This window comes from Ixodes scapularis, unplaced genomic scaffold (assembly GCF_016920785.2).
Source record: "Ixodes scapularis isolate PalLabHiFi unplaced genomic scaffold, ASM1692078v2 PGA_scaffold10__122_contigs__length_95168666, whole genome shotgun sequence".
In the NCBI taxonomy this organism is placed as follows: Eukaryota; Metazoa; Arthropoda; class Arachnida; order Ixodida; family Ixodidae; genus Ixodes; species Ixodes scapularis.
In genome coordinates, this window is record NW_024609836.1 from 20,610,874 (window position 1) to 20,637,879 (window position 27,006).

Genomic DNA, 27,006 nt, shown 5'->3' on the forward strand with positions numbered 1-27,006 from the left:
AGGCATCGACCGCGAGGACCACAGGTTTGGCCGGATCAAAATAGACCAGCACAAAAGCCTGTGTCAGCAGAGACTTGCTCAGGCGAAACGCATAGTCTTGTTGCTTTTCTCAGGTCCACTTTTCGACCCCTCGTAGGCCGTCCTTCGTGATGACGTGGCCTAGGTGCTCCGTCCTGGGAGCGATGAGAACACATTTTTCAACCTTGAGCTTCAGGCCTTCTTCTTGAAGCTTGATCAGGGCCCGGTGGAGATTCTGGATGAGGTCCTGGTCGTTGACCCCAGTACCAGGATATCATCCAAATACACTGCCACGTGCATTGATTCCCGGAAGTGGTTGTCCATATCTCGCTGGAAGAGAGCTGGGGCTGAGGCTACGCCAAAAGACAGACGCGTGTACTGAAAAAGTCCCATCGGCGTGGAAATGACAACATATTTGTGGGAGTCATTGTCCAGAACCACCTGCTGATATGCGTCTCTGAGGTCCACTTCGGAAAACTTTTCTTCACCGGAGAGTGACGTCCGCAATTCCTCAATGGGGGGTAGGGGGTACTGCTCAGGTTCTGCCACTGGGTTGATGGTGACTTCAAAATCTCCGCAGATCTGACACTTCCATCTTCTTTTAGCATCTGTACGATGGGTGCAGTCCGTGCAGAGGTCTTTACCGGTGTTAGGATGCCCTCTCGCTGCAGGCGCTGCAGCTCTTGTGTCACCTTATTTTTGAGTGTGAAGGGAAGGGGCCTCGGCTTGAAAAATGCGAGACGGGCATCAACCGGAACGTGCAGTCTTGCTGTCGTCATCAGAAAGGTGCCCACACCTGGCTTAAAACGCGTCTCGAAGTCGTGCATCAGCCTTGGCACAATGGTCAGTGCAGACACAGCAGCCTCCGTGGACTGCGACAGCTTAATTCTCAGAGCCTGGATCCAGGCTTGGCCAAGCAGCGTGGGTGACGACCCCCTTGTTACAAAAAGGGGCAGGCATGCATCCTTGTTGCCAAAACAGGCGCTGACATCGGCCATGCCTTGAGCAGGGGAAAGCTGGCCTGATTAACTGCGCAGCATGACGTCCGAGGACTGGACTGACACGGACGGGGAGGTTTTCTTGAAAAACTTCCTTGGAATGACCAAAACGCTGGCCCCTGTATCCTGTTCCATGTACAGGGGCTGGCCACAAACTTCGAGGGTGACCAGGAAAGGCAAGACCGACTGGCTGGTGGGGCCAGGCACCTTATGCAAAAAATCTGGGTGTCTCCGGTGACGATGTGAAGTTGAGCTGTATCGGTGCCAGGCGTTTTTTTTTCCGTATGTCGACCCCGCTGTGGCTGTGCGCCGGTCCGACGGCGGTTGCCTCGGCCGCGAGCTGGGGCCGCCCCTTCAACGTGCGTCGGACCGCTGGACTGCCGCTTCTTCGCCCTACATACACCGGCAAGGTGCCCTTGCTTACTACAAAAGTGGCACGACGCTAGTTTGAACGGGCAGAGGTGCGGCTGGTGCGCGTCGCCGCAGCAAGGGCAGGAACCATGGCCGCCTCCAACGCCAACGCTGCTTTTACGGCGTCGTCAGAAAAAGGGTCCGACAGTTCAAGAGACCTCGTTTGCATGGCGGTGTCGTTGATACCACCAGTGTGACGATCGTACAACGTCGTCTGTCGGGCTCAAGACCCGGAAAAAACGGTACACACGTTAGACACGTTCGGGAGTGGAAAGGCGCTCAAGCCACGCTTGTCGATATCTTTTATTACTCTGCTCGTGCAGTCTTCTGCCGCCTGGTGTCGCTACGGCTTGTGACATCATCTCGTCCCGTTATACCGCAAAATCAAAATACCTCAAGAGCTGTGCTCTAATTTCGCACTACAGAGATTTATAAACGTGTTTCATTTTTTTACGCTACGGATTGTAAAAGATACAGGGTGTTTTCTAAGGTTGAGTAGGCAGCTCCAACGCCGGTAAAACAGTTAGGAAGGCATCACGGTGAGGCAGATGCTGTCATAATTATAAAATTCCTAATTAGATTTTTCATGCATCAGTGGCATGCGAAGAGTCGGCTTCTCACAACCAGTGGCCTCCACAGGTTTACTTGCCGAGTGGAAAGGTAAAGACATTCTTAAAAATCTACAGATATGCGTAGATCGCTCCATGTATTAGACCTTTATTCCAGGGGTGAAATCACGCCGAAACTAATTTAGGAATTAGTATACCACCCAAATATTGTGAGTTCTTAGAAGACATTCAGAATATTTTAATTTCTCGCACGCAGGATCGAATTCAGCGTTATTTCAAGAGCGAGACGCAGACCTGCGAGTGATGAAAACAGTGGCGGCAACGGCAGAGCCCACCGGACGGGCATCGGGAACCCGGGACGAGCATCAGCCGATGGCTCTCTCTGACCAGCGTGCACTGCTCGCCTCCGATAATGAGGCAACCCCGAAGAGCTGCGGCTGGGGCCGCGTCGAGCCGGAGTGCCTACAGAGCCTGCGCACACCACCCTGGGCCCTGGCCGCCTTCTGCTCGGCCGGCTTCCTTCAGGGACTGGCCATCAACGGCTACATTCCTGTCGTGCTGCCCACCATCGAGAGGCGCTTTCAGATGCGCAGCATCCAGGCCGGCAGCATCGTCAGCATGTACAACGTGGGCTCGCTCTTATGCAGCACTCCTGTGGCTTACTTCGGAAACAGGCAGCACAAGCCCAGGTACATGGCCATCGGGACCATCGTCATGGCCACTGGCTCTCTCATCTTCGCCATACCCCACTTCTTGGTGCCGCCATACCAGAGCTCTGACATCAAGGACATTTGTCCTAACTTACTAAAGTCAGACGAATTCTGCGCCACGTCACCCACAAACTTGCCAGAGTACCGTTACTTCTTCATGCTTGGCAATTTTTTGCACGGCTGTGGTACGTCGCCTTTCTACACACTGGGCATCGCTTACCTGGATGACAACGTGCCTACCAAGACGTCGCCTGTTTATCTGGGTACAAGTCACTTTTGCTTTGACTTTAGTTTTGCTTTGTTCCGCACCACTTTAGCTTGCGAGGTTCGCTGAAAAGTTGTTAAAGATCAGCCCATTAATTTCATTGTCCTCTATTCCAGGCATTTATTTCGCCATGGCTCTCTTGGGGCCAGCTGTGGGCTTCCTTTCCGGGGGCTATTTTTTAACCCTTTACACCGACATCGCCAAAGACCCTAAGGAGTAAGCGCTGAAATTTAGAAAGCCTTCAGACAGCTCAGATGATACGCGCGTGTTTGGGTAGGACCATTATGATAAATCTTTGTTTTTCTGTTTTCAGGGTCAAGTTGAACCGATTTAGCAAAGTCTGGGTTGGTGCCTGGTGGATGGGGTTTCTAGTGGCCGCAGCCCTTGCATTCCTAGCCGCCATTCCAATTTTCGCACTTCCAAAAGAGCTTCCTGGTACGTTGTACAATCCACGAGTCTCCTCAGAGCACACTTACTGGTGTTTATTTGTTAGGACCAAAAAGGACCCATAGGGCTATGTATACAAAAAAAAAAAAAAAAAACTTGGCCAATCGGTGATTTTTTAATGTCGACATGCAATGGAGAACGCAGACTTCCGCGCGGACGCAGTGCCATGCTGGAGTAAATTTTTCCTATTATTTCATTTTGGATCGGGTACATTCAAATACGAATAAGCCATTCAATTCCTCGAGTTTTTTGCAATCGGAAGTAATAGGCTCTGCATGGGTACAAAATTTAAAATTAATTAGGCTTCTTGTCATGGCGCTTCCTTAAACACTACGGTGATTTCTTTAGCTGCCCCAAGTAACTATATTATTTTTAATCCCCGGCCTTTATCATTTAGAGTATGCTATTTAGTATCGCGAAATTCAGGATAGTCTTTATAAAATCGGCAAAAGAAAATGAGGCCAAAATCAACATTCAAATATACCCGCACTTTTCAGTGCCGTCACGTCAAGTGGCACGAAGGCTTGCCAGTCGAGCAGGCAGTCTAAAGAATGGAGTGTGCCGAGCATTTGTTTTGTGCTTATGCGCGGGTGCTGGAGCGAGCTTCCAGAGCAATAATTTGACACCATAAAACCGCTTGTAATCAGCTGGAAACGAACCCTATAGTCCAACGAGTGAACCACCGCCTGCCGCTGGCGTCACTTTTTCATTGTTGCCAGTAGCTACTTTCAGTTTGAAAAACACGATGAGGACCAAAATTGTAAATTCGCTAACTTCGCGATTTTTTTTTTTTTTTTTAAGTTTTGGTTTTATATTTGGGGTACTATTACAACTGTTGGAAAATTTCTGAGCCTGTCCGTGTGGAAGCCACAGGCGATGAGGTTAGTGATTTTGAGCGCTCGTGTGGTAACCCGCGTGGTTCCGTGTCCGGGAGCAACGACGGTAGTGTTGAAGTCATGGAGAATAGAAGGGTAGGAGAGAGCATGACGTCGGCCGCGTAGCCTCCACAAGCCATGCTCCCTTGACGCCTCGCCTCTTTCTCATTTTCCTCCTTACTCTCCTCACTTACCATTCCAACGTGATCACATCACGTGACCGTAGCTAGACTTCGTCTTGCTGTGGGGTACTAGAATACACCACAGTCTAGACTTCAACGTGATAAAACCTACCGGACGGAGCGCGCCCAAGCCTGCAAGGAGTCCTTCTATACAATCAACCATCCATCTCACACGTGACATATCACGCGCACCAATCGCCAGAGAGATCTGCGGTCACGCTGGGCACAAAATCGTTTAAACTTTTTATGACTAGGCTTCACCAATATCGCAACGTGCCCCCTCCTAGTACTTCTAACCTCCTTGGTTGAAGTGGTGACCGGGCAAGACTTGGCGTCCACGCTCCCTGGTGAGGGAGAACCAGTATGTTCTCTAGCGGCCGCAGTGAGTTCTTTTGAGAGCTTCGGGGAAGCCAGAACCAGCTTTGTTGCAAATGCTGGAGACGCCGAATGTTCGGGTAACGTAAAAGGGCGCCAAACTTTTGCCTTTTTCTCTCTACGCACTGATAGTCGCAGGAAACAAATTTAAAAAGAAAACGAGCAGCGTTCACTTCCGTAACTCGCGCTCAGAACAAGGGGTCCCCGTGATCTGGAGTATGCCGCCAATGCTTATCATAGCAACACGCTGGGGTTGGCAAAGCACAAGGTGGAAAGAGCCAGCGAAGGCACAGGAACGTCTTGCTGGCGGGGAGAGGAACCATGCGAGTCGGGCGCCATCCGGTCGCGAGTGGCTATCATCATCATCATTGTCCAGCCTTGCTATGTTTCCTAGCGCTCATCTATTTTAAATAATAAGTCAGCTCTATAAAAAGCATGCCTGGATAGCCGGATGTTAGCCTATAATCTCGCAACTGGACGGCGCTCGGCTCGCGTGTTTCCTCTTTCCGCCAGCAGGACGCGCGCGCGTAGCTCGAGACAGCACGCTCCTTTGGCTTCGTTGACTCTTTCTACCACTCGCCACATTACGGACATTGTTAGGGTTCAGCAATTTTCGTCCTTGCCGCGACCGGAGACGAGTTGTTACCCGAATGCTTTTGAGCCATCGATGGTCACGAGGTCAAAGGGAGTGCCAAAGCAATGCTCGAGTCTAATTTATGAGGCGCATTAAATATCCTCTCATGGGGGACTATACCAACACTGCGATCCACATGCTACGTCATTAAGTTTAACGAATTTGAAACCGAGAAGAGACGCTCGCTTTTATCCTTGAAATTGCACCGCAACGAAGACGTTTCTTGGACAGTGGCGTTGCGTGCGAGCATACATGTGTCCCACTAGTCGTAATAAGCTCGTGTAGAGTGAAAAAAGACATTTCAACTTAATATCGTTGCACTGCCCCTTTGATTCGATCTGGTAATATCTTCTGAAATTGGACTATAAAAAAATGCGGCGAAGTTTCGCTTTAAGCCCTCCATTTGCCAATCGATGGAGATTTTAAAGGAAACTACACTGCCTTCTCAGAATAATGACCGTGCTTTCCGACAACTCCACCTAAACCCCTACGCAGACATGTGAGCTGTATAGTATTTTGTCTACGTGATCTTGTAAATTACCGTTGTTTTTAACGTAATAGTAAAAAACTTTTCCGCCAAGTTTTTTTTTTTTTTTTTTTTTTTATAAAACATAAAACACTAGTATTTATTAGTAGTCAATTATCGAAGATAGCTTCTACAGTTTATTCACAAAACACTGCAATACATACTTTGTGTTTTAGAATGTCTTTATGCGCCATTTTCACGAAGATCCACCACGCCCCAACTAACGCCATTCACGGCCGGACTGGAAGCGCGCGCTCACTTTCTTTTCTTACGGCCTTTGCAATCGCCCGGAAGTCAAAGGTATTTTTTCTACGTACGTAGTTGACTTGTTTACCGCCAGGGGCGCAACCACCTCACCCCACTTCACCCCACTCAGAGAGTCCCTTCGAGCTGCCTTGCGCTGGTGTTCGAGTTTCGTAGGTTGTTGTTTTGGCAACGGTTCCTCAGAATACTTCTGATTAACCATGCAAAGACGGTCACGGACATAAACGAAAAATCAGCTGGATGTGTGCACAAGCCCCCGAGGAAGCACTTAAGGCTGTAATATGCACGGTGCGAAAATTGTACGGACTACTACACCCTCGTCTAGAGCAACTGACCGACTTCATTCGCGGCCTATGAAAAGATGATGCAGACCACGGCAATAGATAGATTGGGCCTGCTTACATTTCACGAGAGTGTACGAATTATTTATCATTTAAAGTTCCTCCACGTAGAAGGGGTCTGTCTCCTCCTGTTCTTAAGTTGCTACAGAAGTCCTGGAGGTAAAGACGAGTATAGTTCTTCCGCAATTGCATTCGCTGTCTCGAGTTACTACTTTTTACTCACGAATCTTTCGGAGATGTGCGTCAAATATTCACCGTTTTGGGCTCATCAGAAGCGCATTAGATAGTGGCTGAGGTTCCAAACGTAAGGATCAGGTGTCAAATGCTACAGAAATCTCGGCCGGAAGTTGCGACAGCGCTGAGATGCACTGTCAGACGCGCTTTGTGCAAACGGCAAAGGGTAGCCCAGGGGTGAGGTGACAGCGCCCCCCGCGAATTGCGGTGGGAGGTGGCGATTGTCCCAATTGCAAAGGCCGTAAGAAAAGAAAGAGAGCGCGCGCTTCCAGTCCGGCCGTGGGCCATTACATTTCATATCACGTTAATTTAAGATGACAGTATGTATATGGCACTATAGAACTTCTACACTAAAAGTATAGATTCCAGGTATCACACTAGAAGATAACATAAGAATGCGGGCTGTGTGCTCTCTGTTGACATGCTTTTAAAAATATTTACTTTTTTTTTTTTTTTACTTTTGCTTTAGGCTGAATTAGGTGAGCTCAAAATCTTGAAATATATTGCCGTAGCAAACAATAAATTACACTGTACACATTTTTAAGACTTATTTCAGTTAAAAAAACTTGTCAACAAGAAGGAAAACAATATTGCTGCCACGTGTTTTTTTTTACAGATATAAATGCCACATACGGCAACAGCGTCAGTTTTTGCTTTGACAATATTAAGCTAAGATTGATGTCGAACTGATAAAAAAATGTAATTCTCTTTTCTCTATTTCTTTAGCTAACGCCATGTTCTCAATCCTTCGCGTTCTATCTGCTAGCATCATGTTCGCGCGGAGTTTCAGCTTCCTGAGTTTTGTAGTTTATTTACGCGGGTAAATAAAAACATGGTTCTTTGTTTCGAAGATACCCGGTATATAATAATAGGGAGTGTCTACATCCACGCGCGGGGATGTAGCCATGTCGGGAGGAGATAAGGCTCCATCCACGCACTACGTCACTTCCGGCGCCCGCGTCACTTTTTTGCGTGGACGGAAGCAGTTCTTTTTCCGTCTCCTCTCCGTCCACGCAGCAATCAACCTACGGTCTACCGTCTTGTCTCCCATTGTTTTGCCTTGTGCTTGGTGGCCATTGCTCCTTGCGTTCCTGCCGTGAAAGGGACTGCTGTTCTTGCCTGGTCTTCCCCAATCCCCAAGCGGGTTTACCTGAAGTTTTTTTTTTTTTTTTTTTTTGTTTTTTGGTCAAGAAAACTTTGTGTATTAGCACAGTCGCGCTTCTGATATGCCTCCAGTTTTGGTTGCCGGGGATTCGATGGTGAAATACTTGTCCCAGTATTTCACATCGAATAACCGGGTGGCTGTCGAAGTGCGGGTGTTCAGTAACATTAGGATCAAGGCTTTGCTTCTCGAAGTGTCTCACGCCCTGCTCGATTTTGGCACAAACAACACCAGCGTTTGTGCCTGCGCGTACGTTGACAAGTACCGTCGGCTGGCCGCTCAGATCTTGGAACGCAATCCGACGACGCAGATCGCTTTTTCTTCCGAGTTGGGAGAACAGGTTCTTTTCGTTGGAGTGTCAGCGTAGGCAGAGTGCAGTGATCCAGGCGTAGAATGATCGGCACAAAGAAGTGAACTGGCTCCTGCAGGAGTTCTGCCGCAAGAAGGGCTTCGTGTTCATCGGTGGTCTCGTGGATGAGTGGCATCTGTGCATCGGCTACTGTTTTATTTGTCATGAAATGAACTGTTTCTGGAATCTTTTACCCAGTTTTCTCGATTGAATGCTCTCAATAGGTTTGTTATTACTGAGTCTAATGCATGCTTTCCCTTCTCGCACAATCTTTGGGAGATAGCGAGCGTGCGCGCAAGTCAACAACATACGAAGCGTGTGCTCGCACTTGTCCCCTTCGATGCACATAAGCTCACACTATAACGCCTTAAACGAATTAAGCCAATCACATACACAGCGAAGCCTCGCCGCCTCGCCTCAGCAGCGATGTGCACATGGGCGAAGGCCCCAGAGGCCGCAGCCGCGCCAAGCCAACCAAGCCCACACCACATGGCTGCAGGCTGCACGCCCACACGCACGGATGGCACGCACGCTGCCCACACGTGTGTGTGACTCCTGGACAACATAAATATAAAGACATCTACGGCTACTATTTCTATGACGCATGATATTTCCTATCAGTGTTAGAAAACAGTGAAACATTGATAAATTGTCTAAGAATTTGTAAGGTCACGTGATATATTAACTTTAAAACAACAATAAAATGTAACCTCTTTATTTTTAGATCCTATATTTACTTGTAAGAAAGCATAATATGTAAATAAAAACAAATTATGTCCTTAAATTATAACTCACGTGTCCTTTTGCGTGGATGGAGCCTTATCTCCTCCCGACTTGGCTACGTCCCCGCGCGTGGATGTAGCCTCGGCCATAATAATATGAGAATATACAAACAATCCTACTACTAACCAAATCTTCACAGGCTATCGCAGCGTCCGGGCCATTAAAAAAATTGAAGTTGACAAGAATTTGCAAAGCAAGATCATGGAGGTGAAACACGAACATTTTCTCGGAATAATCGCCATGCTCCTTTCGAACCGTCCATATGTGCTGCTGACCATGGCGGGTACTCTGGAAGGTAAGCGAAACGAAATATTCACAGCTTCTCTCTCATCACTCACTCCAATCATCATCAACCGACATCAATGCCCTTCCGTATGTCCCTTCTAGAGACCTTTTTCACAAGGGCGCCGCCATCTTGAAATATCGTCACTTCGAGTATAGGCGAAAACATTGTTTTGCCGTCGCAACGCCAATAGAATGCATTTATGAGATAAGCGTAACCGTCGCGCATTCTCATTTTCTCTCCCCTCTATTTTTTTACTATTTGCAGGTTGAAACGTTTTAATATTTTTTCGTCGCTCATACCAGATATGCCTACTAGGCAATCGGGGGCGAGAGTAACCGAAAAAGTTTCACATGAGTCGAAATCAGTATAGAATCCTAGCGTGAAAAAAAAAAAGACTGCCTTTTTCGTCCACGATGTGGGAAGAAGTGAAAGCAATAGCTGAATAGCTCGTTCGTGCACTTGCGGACAAAACGGTGTCGTCAAGTGCCTGAGGACGGTACTCGACACCGTATTGCCCGCGCTGTACGAACGTGATACCGCCATCGCTTTTACATGTTTTTACATTGAAGGGAAAATCTCCGCCGTCGCAAGCGAGGGAGCAGGTTTTCAACGCAAACTAAACACTGTGCAGAATGCCCAGGTTTTACTCTTCCCGGCGTGCTATTTGTAATATCTGAATTCAAAATAGCTATTGAGGAAAGGGCAAATGAAAGTTATACCAAAATCAACATTCAAATTTTCCCGCACCCTCCAGTGGGGTGACGTCGCAATTTGTGCAACTTGCAAGTTGAGCAGGCAATCTAAAAAAACAGTGTTTTTCGTGTCTCTTTTTTATTTTCTTGTGTGAGCTTTCCAGCGTTCACTGTAAGCTATCAAACTTCTTGTAGCCTTTAGGAAACATGATGTACTGCCCCCCTGTTACAACATTTGTCATCCCGTTTTCGGTGTTACCAGGAGAGCTTCTAAATTTCACAAACTGAATTTCAAACTTTAATTATTTTGCAAAAACCTTATTGTTACTCTCAATTCCGGTTACTTGTTTAGATGCGTCTATTAATTAATTTGTTGACTCAACTTTCCGGCAAATTGGTGACTATGATAATTTCGCCGGAGATCTCTTTTAGGAACTAAGTTGACAGGACAAGGTTGAAAAAGTAAGGTTAAGATTATCGTTGCCAATGTTAAAGAAAAATTTCGAATTTTCTGAACACACCCCTACCTTAAGTGCAATATTAAAAAGAGAAATGGCTCAATTACAGGACTTGTACACCAATAGGTGATTACCAGCAATTCGGTTATTTCTCATGAAGTGACCTACGCTGGGCGGTAGAGTGGACGCAAAGAAGTCATGGGCGCTTTTTGTGCATTTTGCTCTGACAGGCTGTTGTAGAAGATCAAATTGTGTATTGGTCGGTGTTTAGGAGGTTCAAGCACAGTCGCTGACGGTGTAACAAACAAAGGGTGTAGCTTATTATCTTGACGCTACGTGATTAATTAAGCTAGCCAGTGGACCTGGATGGATGGATGGATGGATGAATGCGGCTGACCCCTTTGGATCGGGCGGTAGCTTATGCCACCTAGCCATTTTGTTTTACCATTTAAGCTTAAAATATTTAAATGTGAAATCTATATTCACTCCGCACTGCAAAGAAAGTAGGGCTATAATCTTTGCTTGGTGATCTCTACAGTCTTGAAATCCACTCTCCCTTCGCTGTCTCTAAAACCCAATGATTTTATTAAATCCATGTTGTCTTCGGTAGGCATAGGGGGAAGCCCTTTACAGTAGAGTATCAAGTGCTCAGACGCCTCGTCCTCCTCTCCACAAGCAGTGCACACTGTATCCATTTCCTGGTATCTCGCTCTGTATGTTCTGGTTCGCAAAACACCCGTCCTCGCCTCAAACAACAATGAGCTTTCCCTAGAATTGTCATAAATGCTTTCTTTGGCAATAACTGTTTTTTTTAATCTATAGCTTTCCAGAGCCGTCTTTGTCTGCTATCCGTCTAGCCACCGATCTCTTTCTGTGGCCTTAACTTTCTTCTTAACTGAGACCTGCTCTTCCGTATCTCCACTATAGCCTAAAAACTTTCCTCTTAATTTCCTAGTGCGCTGTCTCCACTTTGTGTCTATACTCCTCATGTATAAATAGCTGAAGACCTTTCGTGCCCATTGGTCCCCATTCATTTGCCTCAACCGATCCTCAAGTTCTATCTTGCTCACCGCTTCCCTGCTCTCAAAAGACGCCCATCCCATGTCTCCTTGTACTCCCTGGTTTGGCGTTTTGCAATGTGCCCCCAAAGCCAGCCTACCTACTCCGCGCTGTTTTATTTCCAGTCTTGCATGCACTTCGGATTTCATGCATAGCACTGCGTTTCCAAAAGTCAAGGGAGGGACCATGACCACATTTCCAAATCTCTCTCACCACCTCATACCTGTTGTAATTCCAAAGTGCTCTATTTTTCATTACAGCTGCATTTCTGTTGCCCTTACCTATTATATACTTTTCATGCTCATTGAGATATTCTGCACCGTCACATATCCATACTCCTAGATACTTGTATTTATTAACTCTCTCAACTGTAATATTCTGTATTTTCAGCCTCTCAACTTCATCATTGTTAAAAATCATGACTGCTGATTTTTCACTACTGAATTCTAAACCTAATTCCTCTCCTTCCTTACCACAGATGCTCATTAATTCTTGCAACTCTGTCCTGTTGTTAGCCATTAATACAATATCATCCGCATACATCAATCTCGGTAAGGATTGCTGAATGTTTTGGCCTAGCTTACTGTACGAAAGGTCGAATCCAAGCCCACTCTTCTCTAGTCTATCCTCGAATCCCGAATCCTCACAGATACAACATAAACAGCAAAGGCGATAACGGGCACCCCTGCCTAAGGCCTTGTCTTACCTCTACTAACCCTGTCGCCTTTCCTTCCCATGTTATAATCGCCTTAATTATTATCTTTGTAAATGTTCCTTAATAGGGCTGTTAGTCCTTCATCTAGGTTTAAGCTCTCCGCTATGTCCCACAGGTTCCTTTGGTTCACATTGTCATAGGCACCCTTGATACCCAGAAATGCCAGCCAGAGCTCTCTGTTTTGTTTTTGCGCTATTTCTATACACTGTGTTAGAGAAAATATATTGTCCTCCAACCTTCTTTGTTTCCGAAACCCGTTCTGTAACTCGCCCAGTATGCCCTCGCAATCTACCCACTCCTCCAGTCTGTTTTTTATAATCTGCATTACCAACCTGTAAATAACTGGTGTCACGGTTATGGGAGGATAATTCCTAATATCAGACTTATCTCCCTTTTCCTTATATATCATACTCATCCTACTAAGCCTCCATTCATCTGTACTATTTCCTTTTGTTATCATAGTGCTCACTACTTCCCTTAGTTTTGCCTTAGATTTAGGACCCAAATTCTTCACCAGCTTGATTGGGATCCCATCTGTGCCTGTCGACGTGCCACTAGGGACTCTTCGTTCCGCCTTTTCCCAATCTCTTTGTTCAAAATCCGCGATGTCACAAGCTGGACTGCTACTTCCTTCGGTTCTCCTATCTTCCACATGTACCCGTTCCCGAAATTTCTCCTCCATCACTGCTCCTATATATCGTATCGCATCATCTCCCTCTAATTGATCTCCCTGATGCGAGAGTATGAATCATTGTCTAGCTTGCGTCGTTTCACCGAGTGAGTTCAAGCGCTCCCAAAACTTCTTAGCTGCGTTTCTATCTTTCTTGCTTACATTACTCTCGGAAACGCCAGCGCCACCAGTGAGCGTTCCGGGCATTATGAGAACTGTGAGGCTCTGCACCCTCTAGCCAAGCCAAGCATAGCCTAGTCAAGCTTTTGCTCTCCAGGTGGCAGATGCTACCGCTCGAACTGAAGCACCACTCTTGATTCGTTCACGCATTCAGGAGAGCTAATGACCTACAAACGTTGTTAAGACAAGCTGTTTTTTTTTTGTTTTTCTTTTCTTTTTTTTTTTTGAAGGAAATTAAAGTTTCTTAATTAGCTCAACTGATTCCCGTGGCATCATATGAAAACATGCTTGATGCGTGAGTGACACCTCGCTCTTTTGGCGCGTGACCCACGCGCGACGGCCATCCCAAAAAGGAAAGGTGGCACATCCAGAAATACGGCAGTGGACAGACGTGCTGTGACGGGGGTTTAAGTGGGCAAATCAGCGCAGCACAAGGCGCTGCAAAGATTTCCCTCCACCGTACACAGGGACTTAACGCAAACCTAGGCAACGTGATTCGCGTAGACGGTACGGTGGTAGCAGCAGACGACGGAGCATGTGACTTACTGTTCCCAAAAAAAAGCCTCACGCGCGCCGCTTGAGGGCGTGCACCACTTTCCAAAGGGTCCATTAGACGAGTTTCTAAACGCGATAAAGACAGCTGAAACGACGAAGGCCGAGTGAAGAAACAACCAAAACAGCTTTGTCCTGTTTGCTCTTTCACTCGGTCTTGGTCGTTTGAGCTTTTTTCATCGTGTAAAACGCATCCGGCCAAATTGGCGGTACAGCGCGCAATAAACGCAGAAAGTTAGGTCCAGCGCTAAACTATACTCCGCGACAACTTTTCTTGGCAATGCAGTGGAAGGTACAGGCCCGCGTCCCCTCTCCCATTTTGAGTGTGCGCGGGCTCTCCTCCTCTCCCCGGAAATGGGGGAGAGGAGGAGTCGCATTATATTTTTCTCCGAATACAGGCACACGGAGTCGGTTACTGCAATAAGAAATAAGGTGCGGCTTGCTTATTTAGGAAATAATTGAAGATTAAGCGAATTATTTACTATATCAAATGGTCCGACAGACACTGATTCTGTAATATACAACAACTCTCATCGTCGTGCTCCCAGAGTACGAGTAACACTAAAGAAATTGCTGTCTACCTGTACGGGAATGATTTCGTTAGATACTCTTTCTTTCGGACAACATATGAGTGGAACGCTCTGCCCCAGAAAGTTGTGAATTGCTGTATTTCACATTTATCTGAAATCCCGCTGACTGTCTCAGTTTCTCAGTTAATATTTGTGATGTATATTGTTCTTTGCTTAGTTCAATTGTTTGAACGCGACTCAATATATGTGATTTATTCTGTGGTTTTTTTTATCCTTCGAAGATCGCAAATTAGAGAGTATTTTAGATAAAGCTTTACTGTGCGACAGAGGCGTAATGCGGTCGGCACTCACTTTTTATCTGTACCAAGGATTGGCAAATAACAATCTCACACTCGTCATGAGTCAAGGTTCTTGAACATACACTCTGTCATTGGCCTATAGTGTCCATGATTCAAAAAAACCCACTGCCGTTTAAAAGCTTATTTGTAGACTTCGGCGCTTTTGGGATACATTCATTGTTTATTTACTAGAATGTGCTGACATAATAAAATTGCAGAAGTATTTGCTTTCAGCTATGATGGCTTCTGGACTTTCGGCGTTCATCTCCAAGATCCTGGAGGCTCAGTTTGGGCTGACGTCTTCGGCATCTGCGACGATATTGGGCAAGTAGAGGGTCTTTCCTGAAAGATCGTTTTCTAGTTCTGTTGATGTGGAGGGGTGTTTAAAAAGCAATTCGTTTCGGCTGCGTGAATGTTTTTTTTTTTGTTTTTTTTATACGTATTGTTTTGAACGTGTATCTATTGTGAACTCTCTACTTATTGAACACACTTGTGGCCCAAATAACGTTGTAAATTGACGTCCGGAGTGATTTCGATGACTTCAAAACCCACTCCTTGTCGGCCTTGGTTCTTGGCTGGTGTTGTGTCGGCGGGCGCTCATTTACTCAGTGCTGTGTGAAGCGTGTGAAAAAGAACACGTGTGCAGTCGACTGTCCTGGTTAAATTAGCTTTCGACGGTCGAGAAGCAAGTCGCATCACTGAGTTCATAAGTCAGAGCCGAATACTTTTTTCTTTTTTCACATTTCTCAAACTTCCCCGCACCCCTTCGGTAGACCCTGCAGAGACCTTGATGCCCCGCGGAAAGTTAGGTTGCATTCGGGATTTCACAAGCCATGGCGTCGACGTGAGGCAGATTATTTTTATAGTAATATGACTTTATTTTTACTTTCTTTTTTTTGTGTAGAATTGTGCTAACTGGGCGAGTTGGTATTAGGACGTAGTGAACAGAAGAGCGCACAAAAAGACGAGGAAAATTCGCCGATTGAGCAAAATGCGGACTAACGCCGCCTGACAAGGCCTGTTCTTACATCCGTACACAGCGCACACCGGAGAGGGAGGGAAAAAAGGCGAAACAAGTGGCATGAACATACAGGCTTTAATAACTACCATCAAAGAACATTGACGGACGAGTCAACACAATTAATACAATGTTCTGGTAAAATTGAGATAAAAAGGTGAGCAACAATTTACAGTCACACAACCCTCACTGTAACAGAATTTATTATTACAGAATATTATTCAACACAGACAGTAAAAAGCAAGGTTTACATTAATAGCCACAGGTTAACAATGGCCCGACTAGAAGCAATATTTAACTGGTTTTTAACCTACGAGTCGATTTAGTCTTCATACTATTTTTTTTCAGCCTCCACATACTTGTTTAAACACTTAGGTACCCGGTATGCTAAGCTTTATAGTTCATAGTGTGTACGCACCTTTGGGGCCCTAGTCTGTACACTTAATTGGTAAGAAAGTGTTGTGTATGAAGGTAGACGACAGCTTGAAGACTGAGTAGGCGTTTATCACTGCATGGTGCAACTTGACCACTACCAAGCGTGAGAAGAACTGCAAGGAGCGAGAGCGCTTGCTTTTCTAGAGGCTGCCCGGGACCACGTGAGCACACGCGACTTTTGATAAATTGTTATCGGCAGCGCCGCTATCTATAACATTTCCTCCCGCTTAAAACAGTGCTATGTCGGGGAATAGTGGTCCGGAGGTCTTCGGGTTCTTGTGGGGTATCTGGGAGCAGGAGGCGGCGAAACGGTGGCTGGTGCCGCTTGCGGACTTCCAGGAATCTCAGCAGGCGTTGCTAGAGGAAAGGATGCTCGAGGATTGCCGGTCACGTAAGGGGTGCCGCTGGCAGCCGGTGTAGAAGAGCACTCCCACGAGGTGTCCTCTGCCTGCTGCTCTTGGTTGAAGCTGGGAACACTGCGCAGCAGCTGATCTTGATGACGATGCCACACTGCGGGGCCACGTGACGTTTGCACCTTCAATGTGTAGGAAACGGGTCCCTTGTGCTGTACCACGACGCCCGGAACCCATCTTGGCTGTCCCCTGTAATTACAAACCATAACAGCATCGCCGACCGTGATAGAACGGGGCGTGGAGGGACGCTGGTAGCACTGCATGAATTGGCTATGCCCAACTCGCCCTTCTATCATCGGTTTAAGAATGTCTAGCCTAGATCGCAGGCGTCGACCGAACATCAGATTCTCCGGGGCCTCTTTTTTCGTGGCGTGGGGAGTGTTCCTGTACGTCAGTAGGAACTTGTCAAGAGTTTCGTCTAGGCTTTCTGTGCTCTTTCCTTTTCTTAATGCTTTCTTGAGCGATTGAAGAAAACGCTCGGCCAGCCCGTTTGAACTGGGGTGATAAGGCGCCGCTGTGACATGGCGTGCGCCCAGCTCTCGGATGAATGCTTTGAACTCGGCAGAGGTGAACTGTGACCCGTTGTCGGAGACAATGGTGTCCGGATATCCAAATCTCGCGAACATCTCACGGAGACAAATAATTGTGTTCTGGCTAGTTGTGCTTTTCATCACACAGACTTCTCGCCATTTAGTATGGGCGTCAACGACAACAAGGAACGTGCGCTGACGAAAAGGTCTGACAAAATCAACGTGCACATGTCTCTAAGGAGCAGTCGGTCAAGACCACGGATGCAAGGGAGCTCTGTTCAGAGCGTTGTGCTGCTCTTGACATTGCTTGCATTACTTTACGTGTGTCTCGAGATCACAGTCAATAGAAGGCCACCAAACATAGCTTCTGGCCAGTTCTTTCGTCCTCACCAGACCAGGATGTCCGTCGTGAAACTCTTGAAGAACCAGAGACCAGAGCTTTGGGGGTACGACAACACGCATGCCGCAGAGGAGACATCCCTGATGCAGTGTGAGCTGGGTCCGCCTGTTGAAAAATTGGCTTGAGTTTCGCATCCCGCACAAAGTTTGGCCACCCCGTGCTCGTCAACTCAATAACCTTGCAAAGAAGGGGATCTTGCGCGGTCGCCCGTGCGATGTCCTTGCTGGTTACAGGCATGGACTGCAGACATAAGGAATAGAACGTTTCATCAGCTTCGTCAGAGTCAACTACATGCAGTGGTAAGCGCGAAAAACAGTCTGCTTCTACGTTTTCACTTGTAGGTTTGAACTTCAAGGAATACGTGTATGCGGACAACGTCAAAGCCCAACGCTGAAGGCGTGCTGCTGCTATCGTCGGGATTCCAGTCTTTGGTCCCAGCATCGTCTGCAATGGCTTGTCATCTGTTATCAGTATAAACTTGCGGCCGTACACATAACAGTGAAATTTTTTTACACCAAAGATAAGCGCGAGCGCTTCTTTCTCCAGTTGACTGTACTTTTGCTCTGTCTCCGACAACGTTCTCGATGCGTAGGCGACAGGACGAACCGTTCCATTTGGGAAGATGTGCGAAAGTACGGCACCTACCCCGTACTGTGACGCGTCGCAGGCCAGCTGAAGGGGCATCTTCGGATCGTAGTGGGCCAGGACCTCCGTGGAAGCCAGGGCGTTCTTGATGTCGTCGAAGGCGTTCTGGCAGCTAGGCACGGGTCCACGACCAGGTCTGGTCCTCACGCAGGAGCCTGTACAGTGGGTGTGCCATCGTCGCTAGACGTTGGAGAAACTTGCTGTAGTAGTTGATAGCTCCGAGCAGTGAACGAAGCTGCTGTTTGTTGGCTGGTGCGGGCGCAGCTCTGATGGCGTCGGTCTTCTCCGTCGTGGTGTGGATGCCAGCTGCACTGAGCCTGTGGCCAAGGTAGGTGAGCTCTTACTGGAAAAAGGTACATTTTTCAGCCTTGACACGGACTCCTCGTTCAGCCAACCGCCTGAGCACTGCTTCTAAATTTTGGAGATGCTCAGTCCTTGACTTCCCAGTAACCAGGATATCATCCAGATAACAAGCGACGCCCTTAAGGTCGCTTAGCATAGTGTCCATGATACGTTGGAAAATTCCTGGGGCTGAAGAGACCCCGAAAGGGAGTCTGTTCATGGCAAACGAGCCTTTATGCGTGTTAATTGCAAGGACACGGCGCGCAGAATCAGCCAGCACAACTTGTTGGTAGGCCCTATTCAAGTAAATTTTTGAAAATTCTTGCCCCCCAGCAAGCGCAGCGAACATTTCTTCAACTCGCGGCAAAGGGTAACGGTCGGTGTCGAGCATGGAGTTTACAGTAGTAACAAGGCGAATGTTTCCATCTTTCTTCACAACCGGTATAACCGGTGTTGCAAATTCGCACGTCGTGATTGGGGTGATGACTCCCATAGCCTCCATTCCTTTCAGTTCTTTTTCAACCGCAGGGACAAGGGCAAATGGTACACTCCGTGCTTTTAGGAACCTCGGGCGAGCGTCTTCCTTCAGAAACACCTCGGCTTTCTCTCCCTTTATGCATCCAAGCTCTTCTTTAAAGAGGTTACTATACTTGCTCAAAAGTTTGCTTACCTCGGCTTTGGCTCCCTTGTCAGTCGTTCTGAGCGCCGAGGAAAGCTTGTTGCACATGAAGATAGTGTTCCAGTCCAAGCGCAAACGCTGAAGCCACTGTTGGCCCAGGAGCGGTGGCCCTCCCCGCTCGATAACATACAACGGCAGGACATGCATTTGCCCGTTGTGTTGGACTGTTACGTCCACAACACCTTTCGGTTCCACAAGTGCTCCACAAGTGCTCCAGTGTACTATCGGGGAAAAATGAAATGCGAACAGAGGAGCGCGTGGCTCGCGGTACAGGCTGCGCCGCCTGGAAGTGAGCCTAGGAGCGAGGGTGCGCGGCCTACTCCGATGTGTTCACGCCCCTCCCTCTGCGCTCTCCAAGCTTCAGCAGTGCGCCTCTTAGTGCGCTGAAAGCTTTCACCGCTATCTTTGCTGGCTCAGCGCGTGCGGTGCAAAGAAGCTCGCCGCACTCGCCGAGCAGGCAAAGATAGCGGTGACAGCTTTCAGCGCACTGAGAGGCGCACTCCCGAAGCAGGGGGAGCGCCAATCGAGGGGCGTGAACACATCGAAGTAGGCCACGCACCCTCGCCCCTAGGTTCACTTCCAGGCAGTCTTGTACACGTTACTAAAAAAAAGTAATCGATTACAATTACTATTACTCTTGGCTAAAAAGTATTCGATTAGATTACTTGATTACTCGACGGCAAAAGTAATTGGACATTACTTAAAGAAGTAATCGTTACTTTTCCGATTACTTTATTGTGTGAAGACACATCTTTAGCGCTCATTACAATTAACTACTTCCAACCTATATTTCACATTTGAAACAAGTATTGAATAAGAAAAACTGGCTCCCGCTTCGTGGTCGTTGCATCTACACAATGCGGACACAAGCATAGAGTTCGTTTGAAGACGTCTAATGATTTGGGCGTTCGCCAGTGTGTGTGTGTGTGGGAGGGGGAGCGGAGGGGGTTCTAGATCTTGTTAAGCTTGAGCAAGGGTTGTCGCTCGAAGTTTGCGTCGCTCATTTTATTATTCACATGTGGATGAGCTCGCACGTTATACAAAAGAGCAGCAGCTCCAGGATTCGAAACGGATCATGTGTAGTATCCATTAGCGGAAGAGATCGCCCCGACCACTTCTGAGCTCGAAACATATTGCTTGTCACAAAGACCACGTAGGGGAAATGGGGAAATATTTCAACTGCCTTTGTTATATTTTGCATCCGCTCTAGGCATTCTTCGGTTCTGGTTTTCCTACGGGCTGCGAGTAGGTACCCTAAGCAGGATTTTTTAATTTTTTTATTTCTGTGTGTGTCTGCATGAGGGGGCTAGTTTGAACGAAGGACTCACAAAGCTACATTCTGCTTCCTCAAACTTCGCCCTGAATGGCCTTTGTCACGCACTGTGGCTTCCCTGGGGCTTCCCACTTCCAGTCCCAGCTCGAAAAAAACAAAACGGACATTCCACAGAAACTGTACATAGAAAGAGATCGACCTCGTTTTCTACAGTTCCACAAAAATCTTTCTTTTTTCCGTTCGAAAAAAAAAAAAAAGAGCAAATTTTATTTTTGTTATTTCATAAAAAAATGGCGTGTACCAGGGGGGGGGGGGGGGGTCCCGTGGACAAATTGTAACGGTTACAAGTAATTTTATTACTTCAAAAAGTAATCAGATTACTCTTGTGATTACTGCCTAATAAAAGTAATCAACTGATTGTTGTGACCGTGGGCGTCCGAGTGCGACCACATGGTCGCCAGGCAGAAGGAAAACAACTACCCCGTGTGACAGCTCGTCAAAAAGTGCCTTTAATCGTAAATCAACAACCGGAAGAAGCTTCGCTTCCGGTAATCCCGCAGCACAACACATGTGGTGCCATCTATTGCCAGATGTCCTCACTACATCTCCCCTTCCAGCTCGAGGGAGCTTTACCTCGTGCTTTCACAAGTTCAGTCTTTGAGGAGGCTTGACTTGCCGCCCCGAACGTGTGACGCGTATACCCGGTGGGGGAGACTGCCGTGTAGAACTGGGCACCACCGCTGAATCGCCTGTTGGTCTTTCGGCTACAGGAACTGGCCCGTCTGAAGTTGCAGGCTGGGTACAAACTAAGTCGCTTGGCTGGCGGGGAGTACTGGGCGTAAACGGCACCAAGTGGCGACGGTTGCGCTGGACAACACCCCTTGGCGTCTCGACCACGTAGGAGCGCGGCCGCTTGGCCGGGCTCAACACCCTAGCAGCACATGGTATATCTTGTACCCACACCTCTTCCCCTGCTTCCAGAGGGCGCAGTGACTGGGCGGCGTGACGCCTGTTGAAGTCCTTGCGTTGATGACTCTTCACGCTCTGGTCCCTGCTCTTGACGAGCTTTGGCGACGGCCACTTCGGCATCAGCGATGCAGGTAACCCTGGCAGCTTGGTCCGGAGACGACGACCCATGAGCAGCTCCGAAGGGCTGTAGCCGGTCACTCCGGGTGTGTCCCGGTACACCAGTAACGCCATGTGCGGATCCTCTGCCTTCACGAAGAGCTCCTTCAGTGTTCGAACCATGCGCTCTGCCTCGCCATTCGCTTGCGGGTACCTCGGACTGCTCGTACGGTGGGCGAACCCATACAAGGCTGCGAAAGAAGCGAATTCCGTTGACGAAAACTGCGGACCGTTATCAGAGACCACAGTCTCTGGAATCCCAAAGCGGGCAAAGGAACTCTTCATAGCCGCGATGACGGAGCTTGATGTTGTGGTCGCAAGACTGACCACCTCGGGGAAACGGGAATAGTAGTCAACCATGACCACGTAGTTGCGTCCTTGCAGCTCAAAGAGGTCAACCCCGATACGTTGCCAGGGGCGATCGGGTGTAGGAGTCCCGAGAAGCGGCTCGCAGCGCTGAATTCTTGTTTGGGCACAACGCTCGCACGTCCCCACCAGTTGCTCCAGCTCGCTGTTCAAGGTTGGCCACCACACTGAGTCGCGAGCCCTTGCCTTGCATCTTCCCACGCCTTGGTGGCCCTCGTGGAGTAATGTTAGCATCTCCTTCTGAAGAGTCTGAGGAACCACGATGCGACAGTCCTTCAGCAACAGGCCCTCGAAGGCTGTGATGTTGCCTCGCTCCTTCCAGAAAGCCCTAAGATGAACTGGAACGTTGGACACCTTCTTGGGCCACTCATCCTTGCAGAATCTGAGTAGGCCGGCACAGACTCCATCCTCTGCTTGGTGCTGGCGAAGGCGATCGAGACGAGTGGATGCAAGACTTTCGATGTCCTTGAGCAGTGACCCAACGAAGAGCTCGACGGTGTCTACTTTGGTGTCGGCAGCCTGTACAGGAGCTCGGGAAAGGGTGTCTGCTGTCGCCAGGAGCTTCCCCGGTACATAGAGAACGTTGTACTGGTAGGCCATAAGCCGCATCCTCAGGCGCTGAATGCGAGGAGGCATAGTGTCCAGTTCCGCAGATCCCAACAGAGTGACGAGGGGTCGATGATCTGTTTCGACATCAAACCTGATGCCACGGACGAACTGGTCGAACCTTTCAACGGCCCATGTGACGGCCAGAGCCTCTTTCTCCGTCTGGCTATACCGGGTTTCCGTCGGTGTAAGAGATCGCGAAGCGTAGGCAACGGCACGACGCTCTCCCGATGGTTGGTCCTGTAGCAGAACGGCTCCCAGTCCATACGAACTTGCATCAGCCGACACTGTGGTATGGTACGAAGGGTCGTACTTGGCCATGCAGACCTTGGAGCTCAACATGCCCTTAAGACGATCAAAGGCAGACTGCTGAATGGGCCCCCAACACCATGCACTGTTCTTTTGGAGAAGAGCACGAATCGGCGTATTCACGTCGGACAGGTGAGGAAGAAAACGGCCTACGTGATTAGCCATGCCGAGAAGTCTCCTGACACCACTGACGTCCGCTGGGGCCTCCAAGTTGACCAGAGCCTGGACCTTGTCTGGATCGGGGCTGATACCGTCTGCACTGACTGTGACTCCCAAGAACCTAACAGTGGACGCTGAAAAGACGCACTTAGCTCTGTTCAGTTTCACTCCGGCACTGCTGAGGCGACCCAATACTGTTGCAAGACGCCGGTCATGTTCCTCTTGGGTGCGTCCGAAAACCAAAATGTCGTCGATCATGTGGACGACTCCGTCGAGACCCTCCAGGATCCTCCCCATTTGACGTTGGAAATACTCCGGAGCGGAGCAAATTCCAAAAGGAAGGCGACAGAAGCAGTATCTGCCGAACGGGGTAATGAAGGTCGTGAGGAGCTGGCTTTCTGCAGATAGCTTGATCTGGTGAAAACTGGCTGTAGCGTCGAGCTTGGAAAAGATCCGTGCAGGACCCAGACGTCCCAGGATGTGCTCCACCGATGGGAGGACGTGACGCTCCCGCTGGACCACCTGGTTAAGGCGTGTGAGATCGACACAGATCCGGTAACCTCCAGAGGACTTGGGGACGACAACGATACCAGAACACCAGTCCGTCGGATCGTCGACTTTGCGGATCACACCGTCAGCTTCTAGCTTATCCAGTTCTTCGCAGACAATGTTATGAAGGGGAATCGGAATGCGGCGAGGAACGCTGAGGGAGAACGGCTGTGCTCCTGGCTGGAGTCGAATCACATACTCGTCCTTCAGCTCACCCAACCCTTCGAAGATGTCGCTGTGAAGAGGGCTCTGCTGGTTGAGACTGGAGAGGGCGTCAACGAACTTCACCACACCCAGCTTCTGGATGGCAGGAAACCCCAAAAGAGGCGGGTCTTGCGACGGCAGGACGTAAACCCGCTCGACTACCGACTTGCCTTTCCAAGTCAATGTGGCTTGGAAGGTACCGAGAACTGTCAATGGGTGATTGCCCGGTCCAGTGAGTTGCCCTTCAGGCTCTTGGAGACTGCGAGGTGCTCCGGGAAAAGTGCTTGGCACCACCGTGACTTCGGCTCCGGAGTCCACTTTGAAGTCGACGTCGTACCCGTTGACGGCGACCTTGACAAACTTCGCTCGGCCCGCGGTCGAAACGGCATGTAGATGAACAGTGCTCAAACTTCGTTTCCGCTTCTCGCACACATCTTCGAAGTGACCCAGGCGTCGACAGTAGTGACACTTGGCTTGTCTAGCCGGGCACTCGTTACGGGGGTGCGCTTGACGGCCGCAGAATCTGCAGTTCTTGCTGCCTTCTCTCGGCGACGACGCCGAGTCTCGCTTGGGAGACGTCTTGGGGGCCGGTTTCCTTCCTTTCTTCACACGTGCTTCATCCAGCTTGAGCTGCTCCGGTGCGACGGCAGCTGTCTCGTCACGAAAAACGGTCGCCCGCGCCTTGACGGCGTCTTCGTGGATGCGTGCTTGTAGCCGGGCCTCGGCCATGGTGAGGGTCGGACAGCGGCAGAGCTTGTCAGAGAGTCTCGAGTCGAGAAGTCCTACGACGAAGCGATCTCTAACGAGCCTGTCCTCGACCTCTGTGGACGGATAGTTGCACTTGCGGACGAGTGCTCGAAGGGCAGTGTAAAAACTGTCGACGGTTTCCCCTCGTTCCTGGACCCGCCGGTGAAAGAGCACGCTTTCGTACACTTCGTTCGGTGGATGCACGAAGTGCGCCTTGAACTTGTCTGTTACCGCAGCGAAGGACCGCCATTCCTCTGCGGTGAGGCCTAACGTCTCAAGAACACGCCGCGCCTCTTCGGATCCCATAGTGTACAGCAACGTCCGCACCTGAACTTCGTCCGACGCTTGGTAGAGGCCTGACGCAAAGCTGAAGTCTTCGAATTGTAGAAACCATTGCGGCCACTTGTCGGGGTTTGCGAAGTCGAATTTGGGCGGTGGAACCAAGCTCGGGAGTGAGACGACGGGGGCGGTGGCGGCGGCAGCTTCCGTTGTTCTCTCCTGCGACATGACGAGGAACGCAGCGACGGTGACGAGAAGACGGAAAGCGTAGCAGCGTGCGACGCAGAGACGACGAGAGGCAGGGCTAGCTGTGAGCATAGCAGCAGCGAGGAGGACTTCAGACCGGGAGGCCGGCCACTTCCGACACCATGTTGTGACCGTGGGCGTCCGAGTGCGACCACATGGTCGCCAGGCAGAAGGAAAACAACTACCCCGTGTGACAGCTCGTCAAAAAGTGCCTTTAATCGTAAATCAACAACCGGAAGAAGCTTCGCTTCCGGTAATCCCGCAGCACAACACATGTGGTGCCATCTATTGCCAGATGTCCTCACTACACTGATTACAAAATTACTCCAAAAAGTAATCGATTACAAGTAATTTGATTACTTGTAATGCGTACGGTACAAGTCTGCTTCCAGGCGGAGCAGCCCGTACCGCGAGCCACGCGCTCCTCTGTTCGCATTTCATTTTTCCCCGATAGTACGTCCGGAGGCGCAACGCTGTAGCTGTCAGCTGCAAAGAAGGAAACAATCGCTGTTGCTGCCTTGCCGATATTACAGACACCGCCGCTCCCGTGTCGAGCTCCATCTCGAGGGGCGTTTCGTTGACGATGACGCGGACGTTTATCGGTTTTTGCTCTGGACACGTGACTCCGTTTAGTGCCACGTCAGACGCTCTACTCAGAACTTTCAAGTTCTTTCTGCGGTTCGACTCGTTTGCACGCTTATCAGCTTGACATATCCGCTGGATGTGGCCTTTCTTTCCACAGCCAAAACAAGTTGCTGACGTATGCACGCAATCTTTGCTCATGTGTTTCGGCGATCCACATCGGAAGCAATGCTTGAGGGCGGCTTCCCTTCTGTGCCGCTCGGTTTTGTTGAAACTTGTTTCTGGAGTAATTTCCTTGTCGCGTTGAATTTATGCACGTCTGAAAAGTTTTCTTCTGTCCCTTGAACTTCCGCGACATTTTTCGTTGCGGCTTTCATTGCCAAGGCTCTTTCGACAGCCTTTGCAAACGATAGTTTTTTTATCTTCCGCAAACAAAACCTTTTGTATGTCTACTCGCCGTAAACCGCGGACAAACCTATCACGCAAAGCTTCGTCCAAAAATCCTTCAAAGTCGCACGACTGCGAGAGCTTTCGTAGTTCCGCCGCAAAGTCGGCAATGGATTCGGTTTCATTTTGTGAACGACGGTAAAATTTGGATCGCTCACCGATCACCGACAGATGGTAGACCGACTCAGTTGGTGGCCAAATGCAGAACTGCTTTATTTAGCAACAAAGGGATATAAAGGCGGCTTGCCCAATGACGTCACAGAGCGTCACCAATCACACGCGTGGCCCACGCATGCCGTCGTATCACTTCTCTCTTTCTTTAAAGTTGTAGTCTTTGCACCGGCTTACGGACTCTGGAGGACCTCCGCAGCTCCGGCGGAGCTTCTTGAAGATCGGACGGGCACGGCCGGTGGTGGAGTGGAAGTGCAGTCACTTGCCCTCCCTGGGCAGAGTCTCTGCGGGCTCTGCTGCTCTGGTTGCGAAGGGGTCTGGTCTTCAGGCTTCTGGACGAGCCCTGTTGGTTCTTCCAGCTTCGGAGTCCTAGGCATCCGGCGACGTATTTGGTCGAAGTGGTGTTGAGCTGGGCCCTCTGGAGTTTCCACCGTGGCCAGGCGAGAGCCCTTCGTGCCTTTGATAACACCCGGACTCCACCGCTCCCCTTGGCCGAAGTTGCGTACCCACACCGGGTTCCCTTGCTGGAACTGGCAAGGGCTGCCAGACTGTGAAGGGGGAGAGGGAGTTGGAAAGCTTATATCCAACCGCGACCGCAATCTGTGGCCCAGCAACAGTTCCGACGGTGACTTGCCACATGGTAGCGGAGCACGTCGGTAGCCGAGCAAAACTTGCGCCAGTTTCTTTTCAAGGTCGTTGATCGCAGCAAGCCTTGCAAGACCGTCCTTTACTGTCCGCACCGCGCGCTCCGCGAGGCCATTGGATTGTGGATGATACGGTGCACTTCGTACGTGAGTTATGCCGCTGTCAGCCACGATCTTCGCGAACTGCTGGCTTGTGAACTGGGGGCCGTTATCT

At 49.2% G+C, this 27,006-nt stretch overlaps 1 protein-coding gene across 1 annotated transcript; it reads left to right on the top strand.

The window, feature by feature from the left end:
* Window positions 1–2,299: 2,299 nt before the first annotated feature.
* LOC8042393 (solute carrier organic anion transporter family member 4A1-like) lies at window positions 2,300–14,955 on the top strand. Its single transcript, XM_040218109.1, has 5 exons — window positions 2,300–2,969; window positions 3,088–3,187; window positions 3,285–3,406; window positions 9,283–9,438; window positions 14,858–14,955. The coding sequence occupies exons 1-5, from the start codon at window positions 2,300–2,302 to the stop codon at window positions 14,953–14,955; spliced, it is 1,146 nt and encodes a 381-aa protein (XP_040074043.1).
* The last annotated feature ends 12,051 nt before the right edge of the window (window positions 14,956–27,006 follow it).